The sequence below is a fragment of the Mustela nivalis genome (assembly GCF_964662115.1).
Source record: "Mustela nivalis genome assembly, chromosome: 8".
Lineage (NCBI taxonomy): Eukaryota > Metazoa > Chordata > Mammalia > Carnivora > Mustelidae > Mustela > Mustela nivalis.
In genome coordinates this window covers 30,833,536-30,854,568 of record NC_139027.1, presented here as the reverse complement: position 1 = coordinate 30,854,568, position 21,033 = coordinate 30,833,536, and the positions used below count along the sequence as shown (strand labels likewise).

At 42.6% G+C, this 21,033-nt stretch overlaps 2 protein-coding genes across 14 annotated transcripts in view; one reads left to right on the top strand and one right to left on the bottom strand.

Moving 5' to 3' along the window:
* DHX57 (DExH-box helicase 57) overlaps positions 1 to 6,747 on the top strand; it is a 57,416-nt gene extending 50,669 nt beyond the window's left edge. For all 12 annotated transcript variants that reach the window (XM_082745679.1, XM_082745684.1, XM_082745674.1 and 9 more), the window contains exons 23-24: positions 903 to 1,103; positions 2,968 to 6,747. In XM_082745679.1, coding sequence (XP_082601805.1) covers positions 903 to 1,103; positions 2,968 to 3,111 — 345 coding nt within the window. In that variant the 3' untranslated portion in view covers positions 3,112 to 6,747. The remainder of the gene's footprint in view (positions 1 to 902; positions 1,104 to 2,967) is intronic.
* A 7,729-nt stretch (positions 6,748 to 14,476) lies between these two features.
* GEMIN6 (gem nuclear organelle associated protein 6) lies at positions 14,477 to 18,673 on the bottom strand. 2 transcript variants are annotated; one of them, XM_082745735.1, is made up of 3 exons: positions 18,426 to 18,673; positions 17,863 to 18,058; positions 14,477 to 15,403 (listed from the first exon to the last, which is right to left on the bottom strand). In XM_082745735.1, the coding sequence occupies exons 2-3, from the start codon at positions 17,985 to 17,987 to the stop codon at positions 15,028 to 15,030; spliced, it is 501 nt and encodes a 166-aa protein (XP_082601861.1). In that variant the 5' UTR covers positions 17,988 to 18,058; positions 18,426 to 18,673; the 3' UTR covers positions 14,477 to 15,027. The 2 variants fall into 2 exon arrangements, with proteins under 2 accessions (XP_082601861.1, XP_082601862.1); XM_082745736.1 differs by having other exon boundaries at positions 18,572 to 18,667.
* Positions 18,674 to 21,033: the final 2,360 nt, after the last annotated feature.

The following is a 21,033-nucleotide window of genomic DNA, read 5'->3' as shown; positions in this document are numbered from 1 at the left end:
AGAATAAGAGGTTGAGAGTGACCGGAGAGAGGCCATTTTGCTGAGTGGTCAGGGAAGAGCTCTCTGAGGAGAAAACGACTGAGCAGATCCTAAATGCAGTGAAGGCCGAGCCATGGAGATATCTAAGGAGAGAACATTCCAGCAGAGGAAATGAAGTCGGAGGCACACTGGCGTGCTGGTGGGGGGCGGGGAGGTGGGGGACGCAGGCCAACAGCCAGGACAGGCGGAGTGGGACGTGAGGAGCCAGAAGAGCAGCTGTGCTGGGACAAGCAGGCAGGGCCAGGTCATGTGGGCCCTGGTACAGGCCGTGGTAAGGATCTGAGGTTTTCTTCTTCGTCCCCGGAGGGTTCTGAGCGGACCTTTGTAAAGGATCATGGTGGCTGCTGGGTGGGAAAGAGACTGAAGAGGGAAAGCAGAAGGCTGGCGAGCGCGAAGGAAGCCACAGCGGTGGCCTGGGGGGGTCGGTAATGCTCCGAGCTGAGGTGGTCCCTGTCGCAGTGGGGAGAATATGTCAGTTCCTTATGTTTTTAGAAAATAGAACCGACAGGACCTCGGGATAATTTCGATGGAGTGAGGGGAAAGAACAGTCGGATGGCTTCGAATGTGGGACGTGAGCTGCGAGGCGAATGGGAGCATCGTGTCCTGAGCGGGAGGGGCGTACTGTCGGTGGGGGGTGGACAGCAAGAATTCCTTTTGAATGGAAGTCCAACGTGCTTATCAGCTCTCCAGGGTGAGATGCCAGAAGGCAGTCGCGCGTGGAAGCCTGGCCTTGGCTGGGGGACAGGTACCGGCTGGAGAGAACTGGGGGAGTCGTTCACGGACAGGTGGTGCTTCAGTCTGTGGAAGGGGGGGGGTCCCCCGCCCCCGCTAACGGTGTCATCATCTGAGGTTTTCTGTTCCAGGTCAGACACTTTGACAGCCCCTACCTGGTGTACCACGAAAAGATCAAAACTAGTCGGGTGTTCATTCGAGACTGCAGTGTGGTGTCCGTGTACCCACTGGTCCTGTTCGGCGGAGGCCAAGTGAGCGTGCAGCTTCAGAGAGGGGAGTTTATTGTGTCCTTGGATGATGGTTGGATCCGATTTGCGGCTGCTTCGCATCAGGTAAGGGCTAGCGGGCCTGTCTGTGAGGCGTGGGCCCTGAGGGGCTTTGTGCTGTGAAGTAGAGGGCATTCCTTCAGGGGATGAGGACGACAGTGCTCAGGAAGAAAGAAGGATGAGAGGGGCGGTGGGACACGGAGAGCGGAGAGCGATCGAGGCTAGACAGAGGCCAGAGCTAGAGGCTCAGTGAGAGACTGGAAAGTGCATGGGGAGGGGAGCCCGGGATGGGCTGGTCTGAAGGGTTTGGGACAGAAGCCGTGAGTGAGTTGTTGGACTTTCCTAATTGTTGTACAAACGCATGTTCCCAGGAAATGTAGATGAGCAAAAATAAACAAAAATCACCCCGATTCTACCACTACCATTAAGGAAAAAATAAAGGTAACGGGCCTGAATTCTTTTATTCTCAGGTCTCACGTATTCACTGTTGGAATCTCTGCAGAAATATTTAAGGAGGAATATCTGTTTAGGAACTAAAAATTCATTTTAACATTTGCATCTGGTAGAAAGGTAGCAAGAAGCAGAAATGCCAACATTAATGAGTATTGGCACATCTAACTATGAAGTCTAAAGCAGCATAGTCCAATAAAAATATGTGAGCCATATATGTAATTTTGTTTTTCTAGTAACCACATGTAAAAAATAGGTGAAACTAATCTTAATTTTATTTAATGTAATACAGCTAAAAAGTTTTAATTTCAACATGTAATCAGTATAAGAATTTATTGAGATATTTTATATTGGGTTTTTATACTAAATCTTTAAAATCTGGGGTGTACTTTACACTCACAGCACATCTGTTCAAACTTGCCATTAGATTAGCCACATGTGACAGGAGTCTGCCATCTTGCATGGAAAAGGTCTAGAAGGCCAGGCATGGTTGGTTTAATTCAGCAGCTCAAGTATAACAAAAGCCTGGCTGACCTCATGGTAGCAGTGTGACTGCCATAGCTCCAGGCCTCACATCTGTGCAGCAGCAAACTGTGCAGGAATGGAGACAAGAAACTTCCTCTCCTAAATCAATTTCTCTGGCCAAAGGAATGTCATAAATTCTAAGGCCCAGATGATCTGAGTCATTCACTCTGGCAAAGCTCATGGCATGAGCCTGTTGGAGTTAGGTTGGGGTGCAAACTGCACAGTTGCCAAATGATCGGGGAGCAGCAAACCATGTTGGGAAGACCTCTCCATGCCCACTACACAGAAGCATAAGAAAACGCCATAAAAAATGTGGAGCTGTTTCTTACCATGAAAGCATCAAATGTATCCCAAAGCTACAGATTTTTTGGTTTAACATCTAGCATTTTATTTTATTTTTTTTAAAGATTTTATTTATTTATTTGTCAAAGAAAGATCACAAGGAGGCAGAGAGAGAAAGGGAGGGAAGCAGGCTCCCCGCTGAGTGGAGAGCCCGATGCGGGACTCCATCCCAGGACCCCAAGATCATGACCTGAGCCAAAGGCAGCGGCTCAACCCACTGAGCCATCCAGGTGCCCCAATAGCTAGCATTTTAAATTCTCCATTTTCCTCTTGGAGCAAATTGTAAAAGTTGACCAGGCTTTAATATGCAGAACACTACATAGAAGTCATTCTCTTTTCGTTAAATGAGATGTGCCAGAGGAGCCTTTTTATAATAGCTTTCATTTATTATATTGTAGAGCTGACATTGAGTGAATGTTCTTATAGTTGCATCAAGAAATTTTAGAAGCCCTTTAGAATAAAAATGTGTTTAGTTTCTCCTCCCCACCCCCGCATGGAGTTAAAATTACTACCAGAAATCTAGATAATGATAATCATCAGTGGGACATTACCTTTACTAACCTTTCCTCCCCTGGTGCCCCAATCACTGCTCACATTGCAACTTTCATTTTAGGTGGCCGAATTAGTAAAGGAACTCCGTTGTGAACTTGACCAGCTCCTCCAGGATAAGATAAAAAACCCAAGCATAGATCTGTGTACATGTCCTCGAGGATCCCGGATCATCAGCATGATTGTGAAACTTGTCACCACACAATAAAGTCCAGTCTCAGGAGAGTGCTTGCTCTTCCCCTGCTTCTCGCTCACCTGGGCAATAACAGCAGCACCTCTCCCTCCAGGCAGGCGCTCTCTGGGCTGCCCCGGAGAAGGAGCCCAGGGCGGGCACCGCGCAGGCCCTGAGGCACCGCACACCTTTAGGGAAGGTTCCCAGACAGAGTATTTCTGACAGAACAAGGACACTCCCAGCACAATTTGGAGTGTCCATGTGAGGCAGTCTAAAAAACCGGCTTGCCTGTCTTTTTCTCTGTGACTATCCCGAAATGAATGAAATTCACCTCATCATACAAAAGTGAATGTTGAATCTCGATTCAGTTTTAATCTATGTATTTTTTTTCTATTTACATGAGGAGAAATACTGAAATTTTTTCTATTGTAAAAGCTCATCTGAAAGAAGTTAGAATAGAGAAGGACAAAAAATCATGTAAGCAAGAAAAATTAAGATTTCATTTTAGGCTATTAGCTACAAAGTAAACTTAAACTTGATATGTGAAGGATTTTTATTTTACTCATTAAAGGTCAGCCTAAAAGACCTGAAGAGCTCTTATTTGTTGTTAAAATGCAAGCTGGTTTTATCCTTACCATTCTTCTTCTTAGAAGCAGAAGAGTCTAGGTGTCTTTGTTCTGTTTTTGGATTTCCATTTAGGAACCTCTGCTCTTTCTTAGGAACACCCAGATCTAATGGCCACATTGCACATTACCGAGCAAGGAATTTTGACGGTCTTCTCCGAGCAGACTTGGCACAGCCGAGGTAGAAAAGATTGCCATGCTAGTGTCAGATTTTCAGCCATAAAAGTGTCTTCCAGGAGGCTGCTTATTTTCAACCACCCCTTAGGTGAATGGGGAGCTAACATTTTGAAAAACTATCAGTACATTGACATTTTCTCTAGGCATTTATCATTTATCCGTGTGGCCAAGAAGCATCGCAGAGAGCTGAGTAGAAAAAATATTCTTACGTGTGTGTGGCACTTGGGTAGTCACTGCAGGTTTCATACTATAGATGGAATTCAGACTAATCAGCAGAACCACCACAGTGAAGGGAGTTCACTTTTCACAGTATTATTTCAGTTAAATTTTCAGGAAACCTTCTAGGCTGTCCAAAAAGGTCATTGCCCAGCCTGTTTAAGCCTTGGCGCACTCGAAGAGCTTAGACTCTGAAGTATTGATTAAAAGGCATTAATCACGTCATCACTTTAAATTTAAAAACACGCATATGCATAGCACCTGCTGTATTCAAATTCTGACTCTCAGCGGAAACCAGGCTCACGTTACAGAACTGCTCAGGAGAAATGAAGAAGACCACACTAACCCTCTAAAATATCTTTTGGAACCAGTTCTACTCTCGGTGCTACAGTGGAGCTGATGCTGGCTGCCCCCCGCCCCCAGAGACATCTGCCCAAGCCGACCTGCAGCTTTCCACGCGGGTTTGCAGCAGAGCACATGGTGGGGAGTAAACTGCACAACTTTCCATCCTGAGCACTGAGAAATCGCTCCCCTCGGGGAAGCTATCCTTGGGCTGGTTACTTGTAGCCACACACAAATGCACAACTCATTCCACAGATGTGCCAGAATGTGGAAGAGATCAGGAAGCCTTGACTGAAGACACTGAGTAAGAAAATCCTCCCTGCCAAAACCAAACTTCTTACACCCCAGCAGTAAAATTATGAAGTCAATGAAGCAGGATGACTTCACAATTGAAGGTCAGAATGCAGTATGGCATTTCACGGTGAAATCAGATTTCTAAACCCCAGCAAGATGGTCAGCACTTAATGTTCATTTTATGGAGAATTCTGTAAATGTTGTAAATGTCTGCAGTATCTGTTTTACTGGAATCTAGCTAGGGAACAATATTGGTAAAGTACTTGCTACAAAAGTAGTCTGCATTGGGGTTTTGTAATCTGGGTCTATGGGGAGTTCTCGGGAAATGGGAATAGGTAAACATTCTTGCAGAGGTGGTCCTAGGTTGGCAAAGCACTAGTTCTGTCCTCGTCCTCCTTGAGATCCGTACCTGAATATTACAATTCAGACTCCCTGACAAGTAATGAACTTTGGTCTTTATCGTCCCATTCTATTATTCGGGCAGTTTAACTAATACACCAAAGCGCACAGCCTGTGGATCTGTATGCAAATGGTAAATGTTCTTTTTCCTTTCTAGGCAGTGGTTGGAATATGTCCTTAAGAGGTTATCATAAAATAAGACCTTGTGAAAGCACTTTGTAAAATTAAAATGTAGCAAATGTAAGCAAATTGGGGCCGAGGGTGTGGTTTTCAGATGTGGCCCAGGCTGGCTTTTTGAGAACTGCACTCTTGTGTTTCTCAATTGCTGGGCTGAGCTGGGGCGCTCAGGCATCCCACTTGGAGGGTGTCTTGTGGGTATCACCTAGTTGCCACATAAATGAGGATCCCTGGGGGCGTGATAATTATGCTCACACTGCCATTATGCTTAAACAAGCCTAGGCAGATGTTGGCGCTTTCCTCCTAAGTCATGCTAGAATTAAGCAGAATGCCTAGAGCTTATTTTCTCCCAAATGCAAGGGGAAAGTTTGCTTGAAATTTTTAGCCAGTTAATAAATACAGGGTGATCTATTGTTTTCAGAAGTTAGATCTTGATCGTGAAACTCTGTCAATACTTGAGTACCCACAGTACAGTGCCTCCGGTGGGAACAATGTAGAAACAGCTAACACAGTGTATTGTCCCAGTCGTTTCAGACTGTTCCAGAGTGGCAGGCTTCTTCCATTCTTTTTAAGTCTCACACGTGTAAAGCTATATAATGTCTGTGTAAACCATTAATCACAATGAGGCATTAACAGGAGAGACTTTTTTTTCTTGCCATTTCAAAGTTAATACCCCCCAAAACCATATATCAAAGAGATTGGTCTTCAATAAGATTTATAGCCAATCACTAATCCTTAAGGTGCTTTCAAATCTTAGATGTCTTAATGATTTGCTTTGTCAAAGAACAGAGAAAGAGTTGTGCTGGAAATCACTCACCTGATATGAGCCACCAGGACTGAGGGACATCGATATTTCATAAAGATACAGGACAGCAGCCCAAACATGAACTTGTTCCCACAGACAGTTCATTCTCTGCCCCATCTTAGCCCAACAGGGGCCACCCCCACATTTACTCCTGAGTCAGTTCCAACACAGGGAATTGAGTAAACAAGCCAGGAGAGAGCTAGGAGGAGAATGATTTAGAATCCATTTACTGGATTTCTCCATCTGTATTTCAACTTTTTAGGAAAGAAACAAATCGCAACAAAAGACAGTAGGAGGGGTTGGTTTGAAAAAGCAGCGTCCCAGGGAGAACTGGGGGCTTATGTCTCATTCTGGATTTTGGCTCTGGTCACAATCTCAGTGTGGTGATATCAAGCCCCAAATTGGGCACTGTGATCAGCAAAGGCTGCTTGAGATTCTCTCCCCTTCTCTCCCTCTGCCTGTGCCCCCACTTATGGGCTCTTTCTCGCTCAGTAAATAAATACTTTTTTTTAAAAAAGGCAACTTCCCATAAATACCAACAATGTATTTGAGATGATGACCCTGACATTACAAATACAATATTCCTAAATATGGTGTAATAATGTATTTAATAAACATTTTCAGCAGAAGCATTTCAAACTGAGAGGTTTTGTTACTGTTATTCCTTATGCAGAAAAATGCAGTCACTGATACCTCCTCCAACCTAGGTTTTACTAAAATTGGCCTGAAGGAGGTAATTTCCTTTCAAGTCAAATGAGCTTATTTTTATAAAGGGGAGATTATCCCTGGCCGATTTTCTTCTACAGTGATTCAAGACAGGATAACATAGCCCAAAAGACTCATTTACTTACTGAGAGTCCCCTTTTAATAAGTTTTGCCTCATTCCATACCTAAGTTTCAAGTGTATTAAAAGTATGTGTTAACCATTCAAGTAAGACTTTATTTGTCCGTGGAGGTTGATTAACTATAATATAGGCTCTTACCATGTACAAAGACTATAAAGAAGTTTCCTCACAGGAGCAAATGTGTATTTTGCTTGTTTTAAACCAGTGGTTCTCAACTGGAGGCAATTTTGCCCACTAAGGCCCATTTAGCAACATCTGGAGATGTTGTCACATCTGAGGGGGGGATTGGGAGGTACTCCTGGCATCCAGGGGTTAGAAGCCAGAGATGCTGCTGAGTATCCTACAATGCACAGAATCTTCCTCGAACAAAAAATTATCCAGTTCAAAATGTCAGTAGTGCCAAGGTGGAGAGAACCTACTTAAACAAAATGAGATAGGTGACTACTTAAAATGTCTAGCTATTAGTTACTAATCATATAAATTACACCCACAGTTGTCTCTGAAAATTATGCCTAAATCAACCCTAATCAACATGTACTGTGTGAATAAGAGCATATGAGCCCATCATGTTGTTACCAAATGCAGAGTACTTAAGGTCTGAGGAAATTATATGTACCAATGGGAAAAGCTATATACAGATGGATAGAGATACAGTTACTTTAAAAACATGTTCTACCATTAAATTTCATTTTTGTAAGTATCACATTTTGAAAATGTGAAAAGAAGTTAAAATGTGTTTTGAAAATACAATTAGTATGCGACACTAATACTGTTAACATTTTCCACTTGCAAAACTCAAGTTCTCACACTTAGGCCCACATTAGATATCTGAAATACACACACCCTTACTTTATCATTCTGTTACCTGAACAGAGTCCAACCTTTGGCCAATATTATATAACACAAATAGGGTTTTAAGAAGGGGGATGGGGGGCGCCTGGGTGGCTCAGTGGATTAAAGCCTCTGCTTTCGGCTCAGGTCATGATCCCAGGGTCCTGGGATCGAGCCCCACATCGGGCTCCACATCGGGCTCTCTGCTCAGCAGGGAGTCTGCTTCCTCCTCTCTCTCTGCCTGCTTCTCTGCCTACTTGTGATCTCTGTCTGTCAAATAAATAAATAAAATCTTAAAAAAAAAATAAGGGGGATGGGAATATATAGCTCTATTGGTAGATAACTGTAAAATGTTGAAATCTAACATGAAGCCTAATCAGGAACTGTAATTTCTAGGTTCAGTAATCCTCCTACTGTTTGAACTGGGGAAAAAACAAAAACAACAACAACAACAAAAAAAGTTTATTTTAGGACTTGATCATTAGTAAGATTACCGGACTGAAAGTCAGAGATGTGTTATGATCTTCAGACAGATGTCTTTACAAATAGGGGCCATGCTATACCATGGGCACCAAGGGACAATCCCATCTGAGGAGGAAACTAATCCATTCATTATAGACCCAGCACAAAATAATCCATAATTATAGACGTTTCTGTTAATGCCACCCTTCTGTCTCTGAAATTCACCTGTGCACTTTCCCATTTAAACTCCAGCTGTCCCCATTATTTCTGGTCCATAAATCTTTATACCATACTTTCCACAGTAAGCATGGCTAAGACGGATTAATGGAAGCATGCAATCTGATTAGTTAACAAGGAGGCTGATTGTCCAGTTTATAATGTGTGCTACGTGGCTAGTTTGAGACCCATTTTGGGGTTGCAGAAATTCCTCCCACATTTATGCTCTTAATTTCAACATAACCAACATTTTAAGCAGGCGCTATGTGCCGGCCACCCTAGGAACCCAGGATACAAAGATAAACTGGGACACAGGAAAGAGGACAATAGAGGAATAAAGTTTACTTGAATAAACTCTATCAGGAGCATAATTAACCCCTCACCTTTGAAGGTTTTAAAGAAACTAGATCCCTATATGTTGAAATTAAAACAAAGCATACTAATGGCTTTGACCAAGTCTTAATTCTTTTTAAGGATCTCATCTCATTCAGCAATTAGATGTGCTTTTTTTTAAAAGATTTTATTAATTTACTTGAGAGAGAGCAAGTGAGAGTGAGCATGAGTGTGGGGGAGGGCCAAAGGGAGCAGAAGAGTGACAAGCAGACTTCCTGCTAAGCAGGGAGCCCAATGTGGTGTTCGGTCCCAGAGTCCTGGCATGACCTGAGCTGAAGGCAGATTTTTTTTTTAAAGACCTTATTTATTTGACATAGCAAGAGAGCACAAGCAAGGGGAGCAGCAGAGGAAAAAGCTGGCTCCCCGCTAAGCAGGGAGCCTGACTCAGGGTCCTAGCCCAGGACCCTGGGATCGTGACCCACTGTATTTGGGAGGCACCTGGGTGGCTCACTTGGTTAAGTGCTCAACTCTTGGCTTTAGCTCAGGTCATGGTTTCATGGGTCATTTGATGGAGCCCCAGCTTGGGCTCCGTGCTTGGCGGGGGGAGTCTGTTTGACAATCTCTCCCTCTGCCCCTCCCCGCAATCACACATGTGCTGTCTCTCAGATAAATAAACTTGAAAAATTAAAAAAATAAAACATTAGAAAATCTATGTGACCTTAAATTAGGCAGAGTTCTTACCCACAGACACCAAAAGCATGATCCATTAACAGAAAAAAATTGGTAAATCAGTCAATTTCTTAAACTTCTGCAGCTCAAAAACATCATTAAGAAAATCCAAGACAAGCCACAGACTGGGAGGAAGTATTTGCAAATTATATTTCGGTAAAGCACTTGTATCTAGAATATATTGACTTTAGAGCTTGGGTGCCTGGATGGCTCAGTTGGTTAAGAGAATGCCTTCAGCTCAGGTCATGATCCTGGAGTCCCAAGATCAAATCCTGCATCAGGATCCCTGCTCAGCATGAAGTCTGCTTCTCCCTCTGACCCTTCCCTCTCATGCTCTCTCTCTAAAATAAAATCTTTAAAAAAAAAAAAATTCTTAGAACTCAAGTAGACAACTCAGTTTTAAAAATGGGCATAATACTTGAGTAAACATTTCACCAAGGATACTACAGATGGCTTAAGAAGCCCATGAAAAGATGTTCAACATCATTAGTCATCAGAGAAATGCAAATGAAATATTACTTCATAGCCTCTAGAATCACACACAGTACCACATACTGATAAAGGTGCAGATAAATTAGAGCCTTCATACATTGCTGATGGAATGTACAATGGAATATAAAACTTCCTTCATACATTGCTGATGGAATTAGAGCCTTCATACATTACTGAAGGAATGTAAAACTTCTTAAAAAGTTGGACATAATTTATCATGTAATCCAGTAACTCCAGGGGCACCTGGGTGGCTCAGTGGGTTAAAGCCTCTGCCTTTGGCACAGGTCATGATCCCAGGGTCCTGGGATCGAGCCCCGCATCAGACTGTGCTCAGGAGGGAGCCCGCTTCCCCCTCTCTATCTCTGCCTGCCTCTCTGCCTACTTGTGATCTCTGTCAAATAAATAAATAAAATCTTTAAAAATATATATATTTTTTAAATCCAGCAATCCACTTGTAGGTATTTCACATAAGAGAAATAGAAATCTATGTGCATACAGAGACCTCTCACAAGTGTTCACAGCATTATTCATAGTAGCCCCAAACTGGGAACAACCCAAATATCCATGGTGAATGAATAAACAAAAAGGAGTATATTCACCATGGAGTATTACTCAGTAATAAAAAGGAGCCTGTGCTACATGCTACAACATGGATGAACTTCAAAAACATAACACTAGGTGAAAGAAGCCAGACATGAAGACCACATATGGTATGATCCCATTTATATGAACAGAAATGTCAACCCCATAAATACATAAAGATTACTGGTTGCCTGGGACTGAGGGTGGGAATGGGAATTCACTGCAAATGAGATAAAGAATCTTGTGGGGATGGAAATGTTTAAAAAATAAAGGATTGTGGTGCTGGTTGCATGACTCTGTCAATTGACTAAGATCACTGCATTATATGCTTCAAGTGGATGAATTTTATAATAATACCTCAAAGTTTTTTAAAAACATGTTGAGCAACCAATAATACATTGTATGTTAATAAAAAATAAAAATATGTTGGGTGCCTGGAGCGCCTGGGTGGCTCAGTTAAGTGTCTGACTCTTGGGTTTCAGCTCAGGTCACGATCTCAGGGTCGTGAGATTGAGCCCCAAATGGGACCCTGCTCTGGGCATGGAACCTGCTTAAGATTCTCTCTCCAGGACGCCTGGGTGGCTCAGTCTGTTGATTGCCTGCCTTTGGCTCAGGTCATGATTCTAGGGTGCTGGGATCAAGACCCTGTTTTTCCCTCTGCCTCTTCCCCTGCATGTGCTCTCTTGTGACAAATAAATAAAATCTTCATTTAAAAATGTGCATACTGGGGCACCTGGGTGGTTCAGTGGGTTAAAGCCTCTGCCTTCCACTCAGATCATGATCCCAGGGTCTGGGGATCGAGCCCTGCATCAGGTTTTCTGCTCAGCAGGGAGCCTGCTTCCTTCCCTCTCTCTGCCTGCCTCTCTGCCTACTTGTGATCTCTGTCAAATAAATAAATAAAATCTTTTTTAAAAATAAATAAAATTTTAAGAAAATGGGTGCCTGGCTGACTCAGTCAGTAGAGCATATAACTCTTGATCTCAAGGTGGTTGAGTTATAGCCCCATGTTGGGTGTAGAGATTATTTAAAATCTTTACAAAACTAAATAAATAAAGATTTATTGTAAGATACCTTTAATTTAAAAAAAAAAATAGGCACATGACTGGCTCAGTCAGAAGAGTATGTGACTCTTGATCTTGAGGTCATGAATTGAAACCCCATTCTGGGTGTAGCAATGAGTAAAAAAAATACTTTTTAAAAAAGTCACTTTACAGTGGAGAAACTTGACTAACACCACCACCTTCACCAGGTGATCACAGTTAACGTCATGAGAAATGGAACAAATCAATACTATCTGCCTCCTGATATGATGCATCAAGAACATTATCATTTCCAGGGTATCCCTACCCAAAAGAATCCTATCAAACTGAAACAAAAGGAAACATCAAACTCAGATTGAGGATTATTCCACAAAATAAATGTCATTGTCCTAAAAATCAAAGACAAGACTGAGGAACTATTCCCAATTAAAGGGACATGACTGAACATGATACATGGTTCAAATTTTAAAAATCATTTTGTGTTTTGTTTTGGGGTTTGTTTTGTTGCAATACAGGACATGGAGACAATGTGGATAAGGTGTGTATTAAATCATAGTACTGTATCAATATTACTATCCAGACTTTGATGACTGGTAAGAGAATGTCCTCATTTTTCCATCACATCCGTGATTTACCCTCAAACAGTTCAAGGGGAGAAAATGAACACACACACAGAAAATACAGATGTGGTGAAATGCATTTGCTGAAAAAAGATATACAGGAATTATTTATCGTGTTCTTGCAAATTTCCTATCAACCTGAAATTACGTTAAAATAAGTTAAAAGAGGGATATGGATGCTATAATTACATAATTAGAATATATTTCCATGAGTAAATATTAGAAACACAAAGAAATAGATATGACAAAATGATAATACGAGGTTTCCAGGTTCGAGCGAGATCATTTACCCTCTTCAGCACTTAGCTTGTTTGCAGGCACACTGTTTAAACAGTCAGAGGATTCAGTTGCCAAGAAACAGTCTCTCTCCCCAGCTTATTAGTCTGACAGCAAACAAATCTACCAACACCAGCGCACCTGTCCCCGGGCCAGGGCTCCAGACCAACGGATGCTGTGGGCAATGTCCTACATGGCTTCTCTCACCTCAAGGCGTCCCCATATCTTGCCAAAATCATTTCCACACTAAATTTAATTGGTTCTTATTCCCCACTTCCTATTTGCTTTCAGAGACATTCCAGGATTTGAATGGAAGGGTCTTAGTCACAGCGAGCAAGGCTATGCACTAAATCTTTCTAAGATCGTGGGAACTTTAGAGTTGTGAGGGAAGGATTGCTTCCCCAAAGTTTCTGAACTGCTTTTGCAAGTGTGGCCTGAGACAGGTAGCATCATCATTATCTGGGAATCTGTTAGGAATGCAAATGCCTGGGCCCCAACCTGGACCTCCTGAGACAGAATCCATGGTGGGTAGGGTCCCGCAATCAACTCTAGCAAGCGGTCGGGCTGATTCTAAGACTGGCTGAAGTGTGAGGAGCTTGAGGCTACATCCTGTCATTAGACAACTATGCAGGAAAATAGCGCTAACCGAGCTGCACTCAAAGATCCCCTCAAACGTGAATATTTTAGTATTTCTTGCAAAAGGCACCGCTTCTCTTTTTGTAGGAATAAGGGACATACATAAGAACTGAAAGGTTTGCACAGCTGGATCCCTGCCAACACACTAGGGAGAAGTTAGCATGAGTTCAGTCCTGTAGCAGCCCACGTGGCCTATCCATTTCAAAACTGCCTTCGGAAGTCTGCCCCAAGCCCTGGCACACCAGGCTGCTCCCACGATTTCCTAGGGCAAACTTTCTGTAAAGAACTATACATACCTATTTAAAGACTTTGAGAGAGAGACAGGGACAGAGATAGTGACAGAGATAGTAAGCCGGGAGGAAAGGGAGAAGCAGACTCCCGGCTGAGCAGGGAGCCCGATGTGGGGCTCCATTCCAAGACCCTGGGATCATGGCCTGAGCCAAAGACAGACACTTAACTGAGTAAGCCACCCAGGTGCCCCAAAGGGCTATATTTTCCTTTTTCTTTCTTTCTTTTTTTCTTTGAGTAAAGCAATAGAAGTGAAGACACAGAAAAAGATCACAGAAGAGGGGTCCCAAAAGAGTTGTCCAGGGACTTTAGGGTTGGTCTTTAATAGAAAGCTAACCAGGGAACTTAAATCCTTTTAACATCTCTATTGATAATGACTTCAAGGGCTTACTTCCTTTTTAGGGTCTGGGTATTCTGTTGGTCACAGGTCATTATCACAAAGACACTCACCCCACAAGTCTAGGGCAGGGTGGTCCCTCACCCCACAAGCCTAGGACAGGGTTATATTTTTCTCTAAATGTAAGCCATACAGTTTGTCACAATATTCGTTATCTGCCATTATGGCTCAAAAGCAGCCAGAGAAAATATGTAAGCCAGTGGGTATGGCTGTGTTCCAGTAAAACTTTTCATCAAATGCAGCAGGCTACATTCATCCCAAGGGCTCAATGTTTGCTGACCCTTGTCCTAGGGAGTCAGAGACCTGGGGTTCTAATCTGACCTGCCCCTGAGAAGACACCCAACCGACAATCTGAGGTACCTCCCTCAGTTTCTAGGCCAGAAACCTCCAAATGGAGTCCTGGCCCCTGCCTGGCTTCCACGGTGTAGTGAGGCATGCTTCCTGCATTCTCTCCCTTCAGTGAAGCCTGACCCGGGAATGGGGGCTACAGGCAGAAAGCAATATGGGCCGGAAGCCTTGGCTGAATCCACCAGGCACAGGAACTGGGTTCAGTGCGGCAGCTGAATACTTGTCCCACTTAACCTTTTTCTTCAGAGTTATCAGCCGGACTCACTGTAAAGGCTTTGAAAGTTAAACAGTTTATGTGTTAAGATTTTACAAATAGTTAAAACTTTTCAAGTTTCGATCAAAAAAGCATATATCCCAACATATTCTGATTCAAAAGCATTAATCCTTACACAATAAATAAATATTTTTAAAACAGAAACACGCAGTTAGGGCAAGGGACTTAATAAGACTTTTTATATTGAATCTAACATGCTGCGTTAGTTCCCAATACATTTCTTGCCTAACAAAAATGGAGGTGTTCTCCCACCAAAAAAGACAGAATTCTAACGTCCTTGTGCTATTTTTTTTTTTGTCCTTGTGCTATTTTGTTGCATGTGAGGCTAACCTTGCCATAGTTCGCTTATTTATTAACACTTATAATCCACAGCCAAATCCACTTGATTTTTCCAAAACAACAGAAAATTAAAACACACACACACACACACACTCAACTGTGTGGCTTTGAAGTCTTATAATATGGTGGATTTAACATTCAAAACATTTTATGAAGGAAAAAATAAAAATGAAGTGTTATTTCAATCGATGAATCCACAATTCTTGGCCTCTCACTGGCAAGCTGCAAGATGTCCTTGAATAAGATCCTGAACACGGGACAGAATAATCTCATTAGAACTGCTGCAATTTTCTGGACCATAGGGCGGGTCTATAGTCAGAACCCCAGCCACACACAGAGTCCTTTGTGAATCTCCCTGTTCTGTGATGGGGATGTGGTTTTTCTCGAGCCATTTCTTTAGGCTATTCCTTCTCTTCTCCAGATCCTCAGGGCTGTAGGCCTTGCAGTCTCCAGACGTGAACAAATGCGTCAGCTTCTCTCGGACTCTGTGGTCCCCTTCGTTCACAGTTTCAACGGTCTGCACAGCATGGCCCATAATTCCAGTCACAGACATGCTGCCATCTTCCAGGAAGTTCACAAGGACAATACTTGGGCGGAAAAGTTAAGTTCAGTGCAGATTTGCAAAAGAAAAATATAAAGGCCCATAGAACTACAAAAGAAGCAATGGAATAAAGAGGCATCGCCAGCCCCAACAGGCAATTATAAATCGGGAATAAGAACTTCCCTGTTTAAAAATAATCCCCTCACCACCAAATGTTTGTACTCATTCAGTAAATATTCACTGAGGGTCCTACACGTCTAAACTCTTTTGTCTAGCCTAAAGCCAATCATTGCGGGATGCAGTTAAAGCACTGAAATGTTTTGAATGGCTTAAATGTGTATTGGAAAGGAAGAAAGGGTACAGACTTAATTTTCGAGTTAAACAACGGAATAACCTGGCTTCAAAGCAGACCAAAGAAAATAACAAAGCACACAATTAATGAAATAGAATATAAAAGCGTTAATAACGTGATCATCAAAGCCAAATGTTGGTTCTTAAAAAAATATATATAAGAATTCACAAAACTCAGACAAGACTGATTAGAATGAGGAAAAAGACACAAACAGATAATATTAGCAAGAAGGCAGCAAAGATTGGCAATTTAAAGTATTAGGAACAAATTTATGCCAATAGTGCTGAAAACTTCCTAGAAAATATAAATTTCTACTACTGAGTCAAAAAAAGAATATAAATAGTCCTATAATCTTTCATAAAAACTAAGTATTTTAAAAGATTTTCCCATGGAGGGGGTAAAAAAGGCCTAGACAGTTTTACCAACAAATTATACAAATGTTTCCAAGGTTCAAACTTTTTTTTTAAAGATTTTATTTTTAAGTTATCTCCCCACCAAATGTGGGGCTCAAACCCACAATCCTAAGATCAAGAGTTGCACACTCCACCAACTAAGCCAGCCAGGCACCCCAAGGTTCAAACATTTCTAATCTAACCAAATTCTTCTAGAGACTATAAAAAGAGAAACTGTGCCTTAACTCATTTAACAAGGCTAATATAATCTTGATACGAAAAGCAGAGAAGAGGGTTAAAATATAAAACTACAAGTTAATCTCACTCATGAATACGAATGCAAAAATCCTAACTAAATAAAATATATAATGTGATGTGAATTTACTTCCTTGGTACTCCTTCCCAAACCTAAAATCCCAGACTATTTATGAGAAAGAACACACAAACTGAAATTGAGAGACACTCTACAAAATACCTCACCAGAACTCCTTAAAATTGTCGAAGTCATGAAAAACAAGGAATGACTGAAAAATTGTCACAGATCAGAGGGACTAAGGACATGACAATTAAACATAATGTTGGATCCTAGATTGGATCCTGGAACAGAAAAAGGCAAACAAATTAGTGGAAAACTGTTAAAATCCAAATGACAGCAGTTTAGTTAATGTAAAGTTTTAGTTTTGAGCAATGTACCATGGTTAGGTAAAATGCCAACATTAGAGGAAGCTGGATAGATGGGTCCTCTCTGTACTCTTTTCTGTAAATCTAAAATCATTTCAAAATTAAAAGTGTGTGTGTATCACCACCTTTAAATCAGTCTTGCAAAAAACCAAATCTGATCCTAATCAAACCTCCAGATAGGAATACCAGTTTATAGGAAATATGGAGGATAAAAGAACATGTTAAGCTACACCAGGATAATGCAATAAGCTAAATCCAGAATGTGTTCAATTCTGTAAGACAAATGATTCTATTTCTTCAACAAATAAATGACATGGAAAACTAAGAAGAGAAAAGGCAGGCATAGGTTAAGATACTTAAGAGACAGATCAACCAAACTGATAAACAAATTAAAGATATTTGAGACAACCAGGCAAATCTAAAAACACACTGTTAGTAATGAAGTTATTACTACTTTTGTTAGGTATTATAGTCTTACTGTGGTTATTAAAGAGTTCTTATGTGCCAAAAGATATATTGAGGTATTTACAAACAAAATTATATATCTAGAACTGGATTACAGATGTTTAGAAGGGGAAGGTAAGGCTAGTATCTTCTACACTATTCTCTGTACATTTACGTATGTTTGAGATTTTCTAATAAAATGTAGTAACAAAAAAAAAGTGTCTCGCTTTTACAAACTTGGCTGGTCTGCCAAGGTAATCCATACTTAGAACATCACTTCGATTCAAAGGCAATGCAATTCTTAGGGGTGAATAACTAGCCTTTCATTTATCTACTTCCTTAGCTTGGACATAACATAGGCAGCACAAAGGAGTGTCATTAAGATTTCGCGGGGGGGGGGGGGGGGGGGGGGTACCTGGATGGTTCAGTAGGTTAAGCCTCTGCCTTCAGCTCAGCTCCTGATCTCAGGGTCTTGGGATCGAGTCCTGCATCGGGCTCTTGGCTCAGCGGGTGGCCGGTTTCTCCCTCTCTCTCTGCCTACCTCTCTGCTTACTCGTGATCTCTCTCTCTCTGTCAAATAAAAATCTTTAAAAAAAAAAAAAAAAAAGATTTCACGGGAGGAGGACCCATACTCACTTGGCAGAAACTGGGTCTGTGGTTAAAACCCATCCTTTATACTCCTTCTCACTGGCTGTCACTTTGACTTCTTTGTACGTGTAATCTTGCCACTCTAAGGGGCCTTTCCTCATCCATTCGTTCATGGCTGCCAGCTGGCTAGATATAAAACCACCACCAGGTCGGGTTTATACGTTCCACTCAAGCAACGGCCATCCTAGAGAGAGAGAACCCCTGTGATTTGCCTCAAGCTCCACTGCAGGAAAACAGCGGATATTCACAATTCTGTCTGAAAGCCCAAGAAACGCCGAGGTGCCACGGGGCCCAGCCCGGGGTAAGTCCTGCGGCTTCTCTATTCCACCACCCCGGACCATTCCAGGTCGCCCTCACTCTGGCTCTGAACTCCGGTCAGCAGAGGCTCAAACCCTTTAACTCTGCTCCCCAGCGATCAGAGGAGCTCACTCCGCACCACTTTTAGGCAAAGCTGAAGAAGAAAATTCCTTTGCTATCCACCCCCTGGCTCTGCAGCTGTTCCCGCCGGATCCCGTCAGGGAGAGGCCCAGGATCTGACCATCTCCTCTTACTTGTTCGGAGGATGCACGAACCGCGGGGCAGCAGCAAAGGCCCTAGAGCGCAGATCCTGTTGCCTAGCTTGCAGCCGCGCGATACTTAAAACAGCACTCAAACCTGGTGGTACTTAACGTTTAATCCCCAAAAAGGAGAAAAATACCAGCAAGAACTCCCAGCAGCGACGGGTACGCGGCAACCACGAGGTGAGGAAGGAGTCACTCTAGCGGGACCCCCGAGCCCAGCATGCTTTGCGTCAGTCGTCACTTCCGTCCCCCAGAATTCTCTGTTTTGTAGTCCTTGGCCTTGGTCACACCTAGAAGTCTGAGAACTACCTGGCGTCGGGGGATAAAGGTCGGGTGCGGGCAGAGCCTGAGGTTTTTGCGTAGTAATAACAAGGCTCCTTCCTTGTTCGCTAGAACCAGTCCTCGTCACACTCACGATGGACATTTCAACAAAAGTTTCGTGCCAAGTTCCTCATTGAGAGTTGACTTGGAAAGGCACCCTTGCGGTGGAGTCAAAGCCCCAGAACCCTCCAGGGAAATCCTAAAGCTTTAGAAGTGTGAGATGAAAGTGCCTCGAAGAAAGCGATAAAGCCAAGATATTTGTTTGGCTAATGTAAGGCAATTAATACGTTTGCTCCTTTAGGATGTGTCCTTGCTACATTCCTGCAGGAGGTGCAGAAGCCAGAAAGAAAAAGCATAGGATTGGGATGATTTCCACCTAGACCACCACTCACTAGTGAGAGGCGCCTCCCTCACTAGGAAAGCCCTGGCCTTTCCCGAGCAGCTCCTCACCATCCCCGCAGTGGAAAAATCCCAAACACTCGCTTTTGCCACAGATTTCCGTTCAGGTATGTAGTCTGCTCCTCGCATGGTCCAGATAAACTACGATCCTGAAAAATGGTATAAAGTGTTAAACGTTGGGTTTTCGCGAATGTGAACGCCAAAGGAGATTTACGGAAACCGAATTAGAGGACTATCAAACCATGATGTAGAGAACATTGAAAATTAGTCAGCGTTTCCCTTACAATTTGGGATTTGAGTTCACATAATCCTTGAAGTACATTGTTTCTTATTGCCATCGTTTCAAATAATCCTTTAGCAACTTCCACTCGTTGATTGGCTGATTAATGTGGCTTTAGCAGATGAAATTAGATGATGCCAGTTAAGTCCTCCATAAATCTACAAAGAGCTAATATAAATAGCAACTGGAAGTGCCTGGATGGCTCCGTCAGAAAAGCATGCAACTCTTGACCCCCAGCTTATGAGTCTGAGCCCCACATTGGGCACAGAGATTACTTCAATAAAAAATGTATAAATACATACACACCAATTGTTAAAGTGTGAAGCTAAACATATGACCTCATAAAAATTCAGTCCAAAAGAGCTTCAACCAATTGCTGACAACTGGTCATTTGCATTTTAAGCCTTCTATCTGTACTGTACAAAGACTTTGGAAGCTAACTTCAAATTTAACTTAAATGACCCCTTTTAAAGTAAAGAGACTGGGGCAAATTCCTTCTCTTCTTCCCCCTCTCCCTTTAGTCTCCCAGATAATCATTTCCAGCATAGGCTGATGTGAATCACTGATTTATAACAGACTGAGCCCAGCCCACGCCCTAACGCAGGTTTACAGAAAGACCCTCTCCTATATAGTCCGCCCTCAACAAGTTCAGAGGGTGCCATTTCCTTTCCCCTGGCAACCCCTACCCTTTTCCCTCTGGTGCCTCCCTCAGACCAGTTGATGTCCCTTCTCTTACATTTTCTAGTTTTCTTCCTCTCTTCCCCTTCCCTCTCCCTCCATCTCCTTCCTAATATCTGCACCCCCCAATCGGCAACCGTCATACACACACACACACACACACACACACACAAAACCCTTTCCTCTGCCAAGTGTAAAACTGCTTATTCTAGGGCTCCTGGGTGGCTCAGTGGGTTAAGCCGCTGCCTTCAGCTCGGGTCATGATCTCAAGATCCTGGGATCGGGCTCTCTGCTCAGCAGGGAGCCTGCTTCCCTCTCTCTCTCTCTCTCTCTCTCTCTGCCTGCCTCTCTATCTACTTGTGATCTTTCTCTGTCAAATACATAAATAAAATCTTTTTTTAAAAAACTGCTTATTCTAGATTTTGGAGTACATTTTCATTTTAGCAAGACATATTGTTTTAAGTAATCTGTACACCCAATTTGGGATTTGAATTCATGACCCTGAGATCAAGAATTGAATGCTCTGAGGCACCTGGGTGGCTCAGTCTGTTAACCTCTTCCTTTGGTTCAGGTCATGGTGTTGGAGTCCTGGGATCAAGCCCCACATCAGCTCTCTGCTGGGCATGGGGCCTAGTTCCCACTTCCCTTCTCCCTCTGGCTACTGCACTCCCTGTTTGTGATCTCTGTCTCTCTGTGTCAAATAAATGAAATCTTAAAAAGATAAAGTGCATGCTCTCCAACTGAGTCAGCCAGGTGTCCCAGCAAGAAACGTTTAAAGAACCTTTTCTTAATTTCCCTGAAGAAAATCAGGAGTTGTCAATAGTTTTACCACCTTATCATGATACAAAGATAAACCTGCCCTGCCCTGGACAGACTATCACAATTTTCAATTCACAGTTTTGCATCATAGAAAATGAGTAG

What these genes read in the sequence shown, in the direction of transcription:
- GEMIN6 (XM_082745735.1), bottom strand. Translation starts at nt 17,987, where the DNA reads ATGAACGAATGGATGAGGAAAGGCCCCTTAGAGTGGCAAGATTACACG. An exon ending in ACAGACCCAGTTTCTGCCAA is followed by an intron (nt 15,404 to 17,862) that starts GTGAGTATGGGT and finishes TTTCCGCCCAAG; the next exon opens with TATTGTCCTTGTGAACTTCC.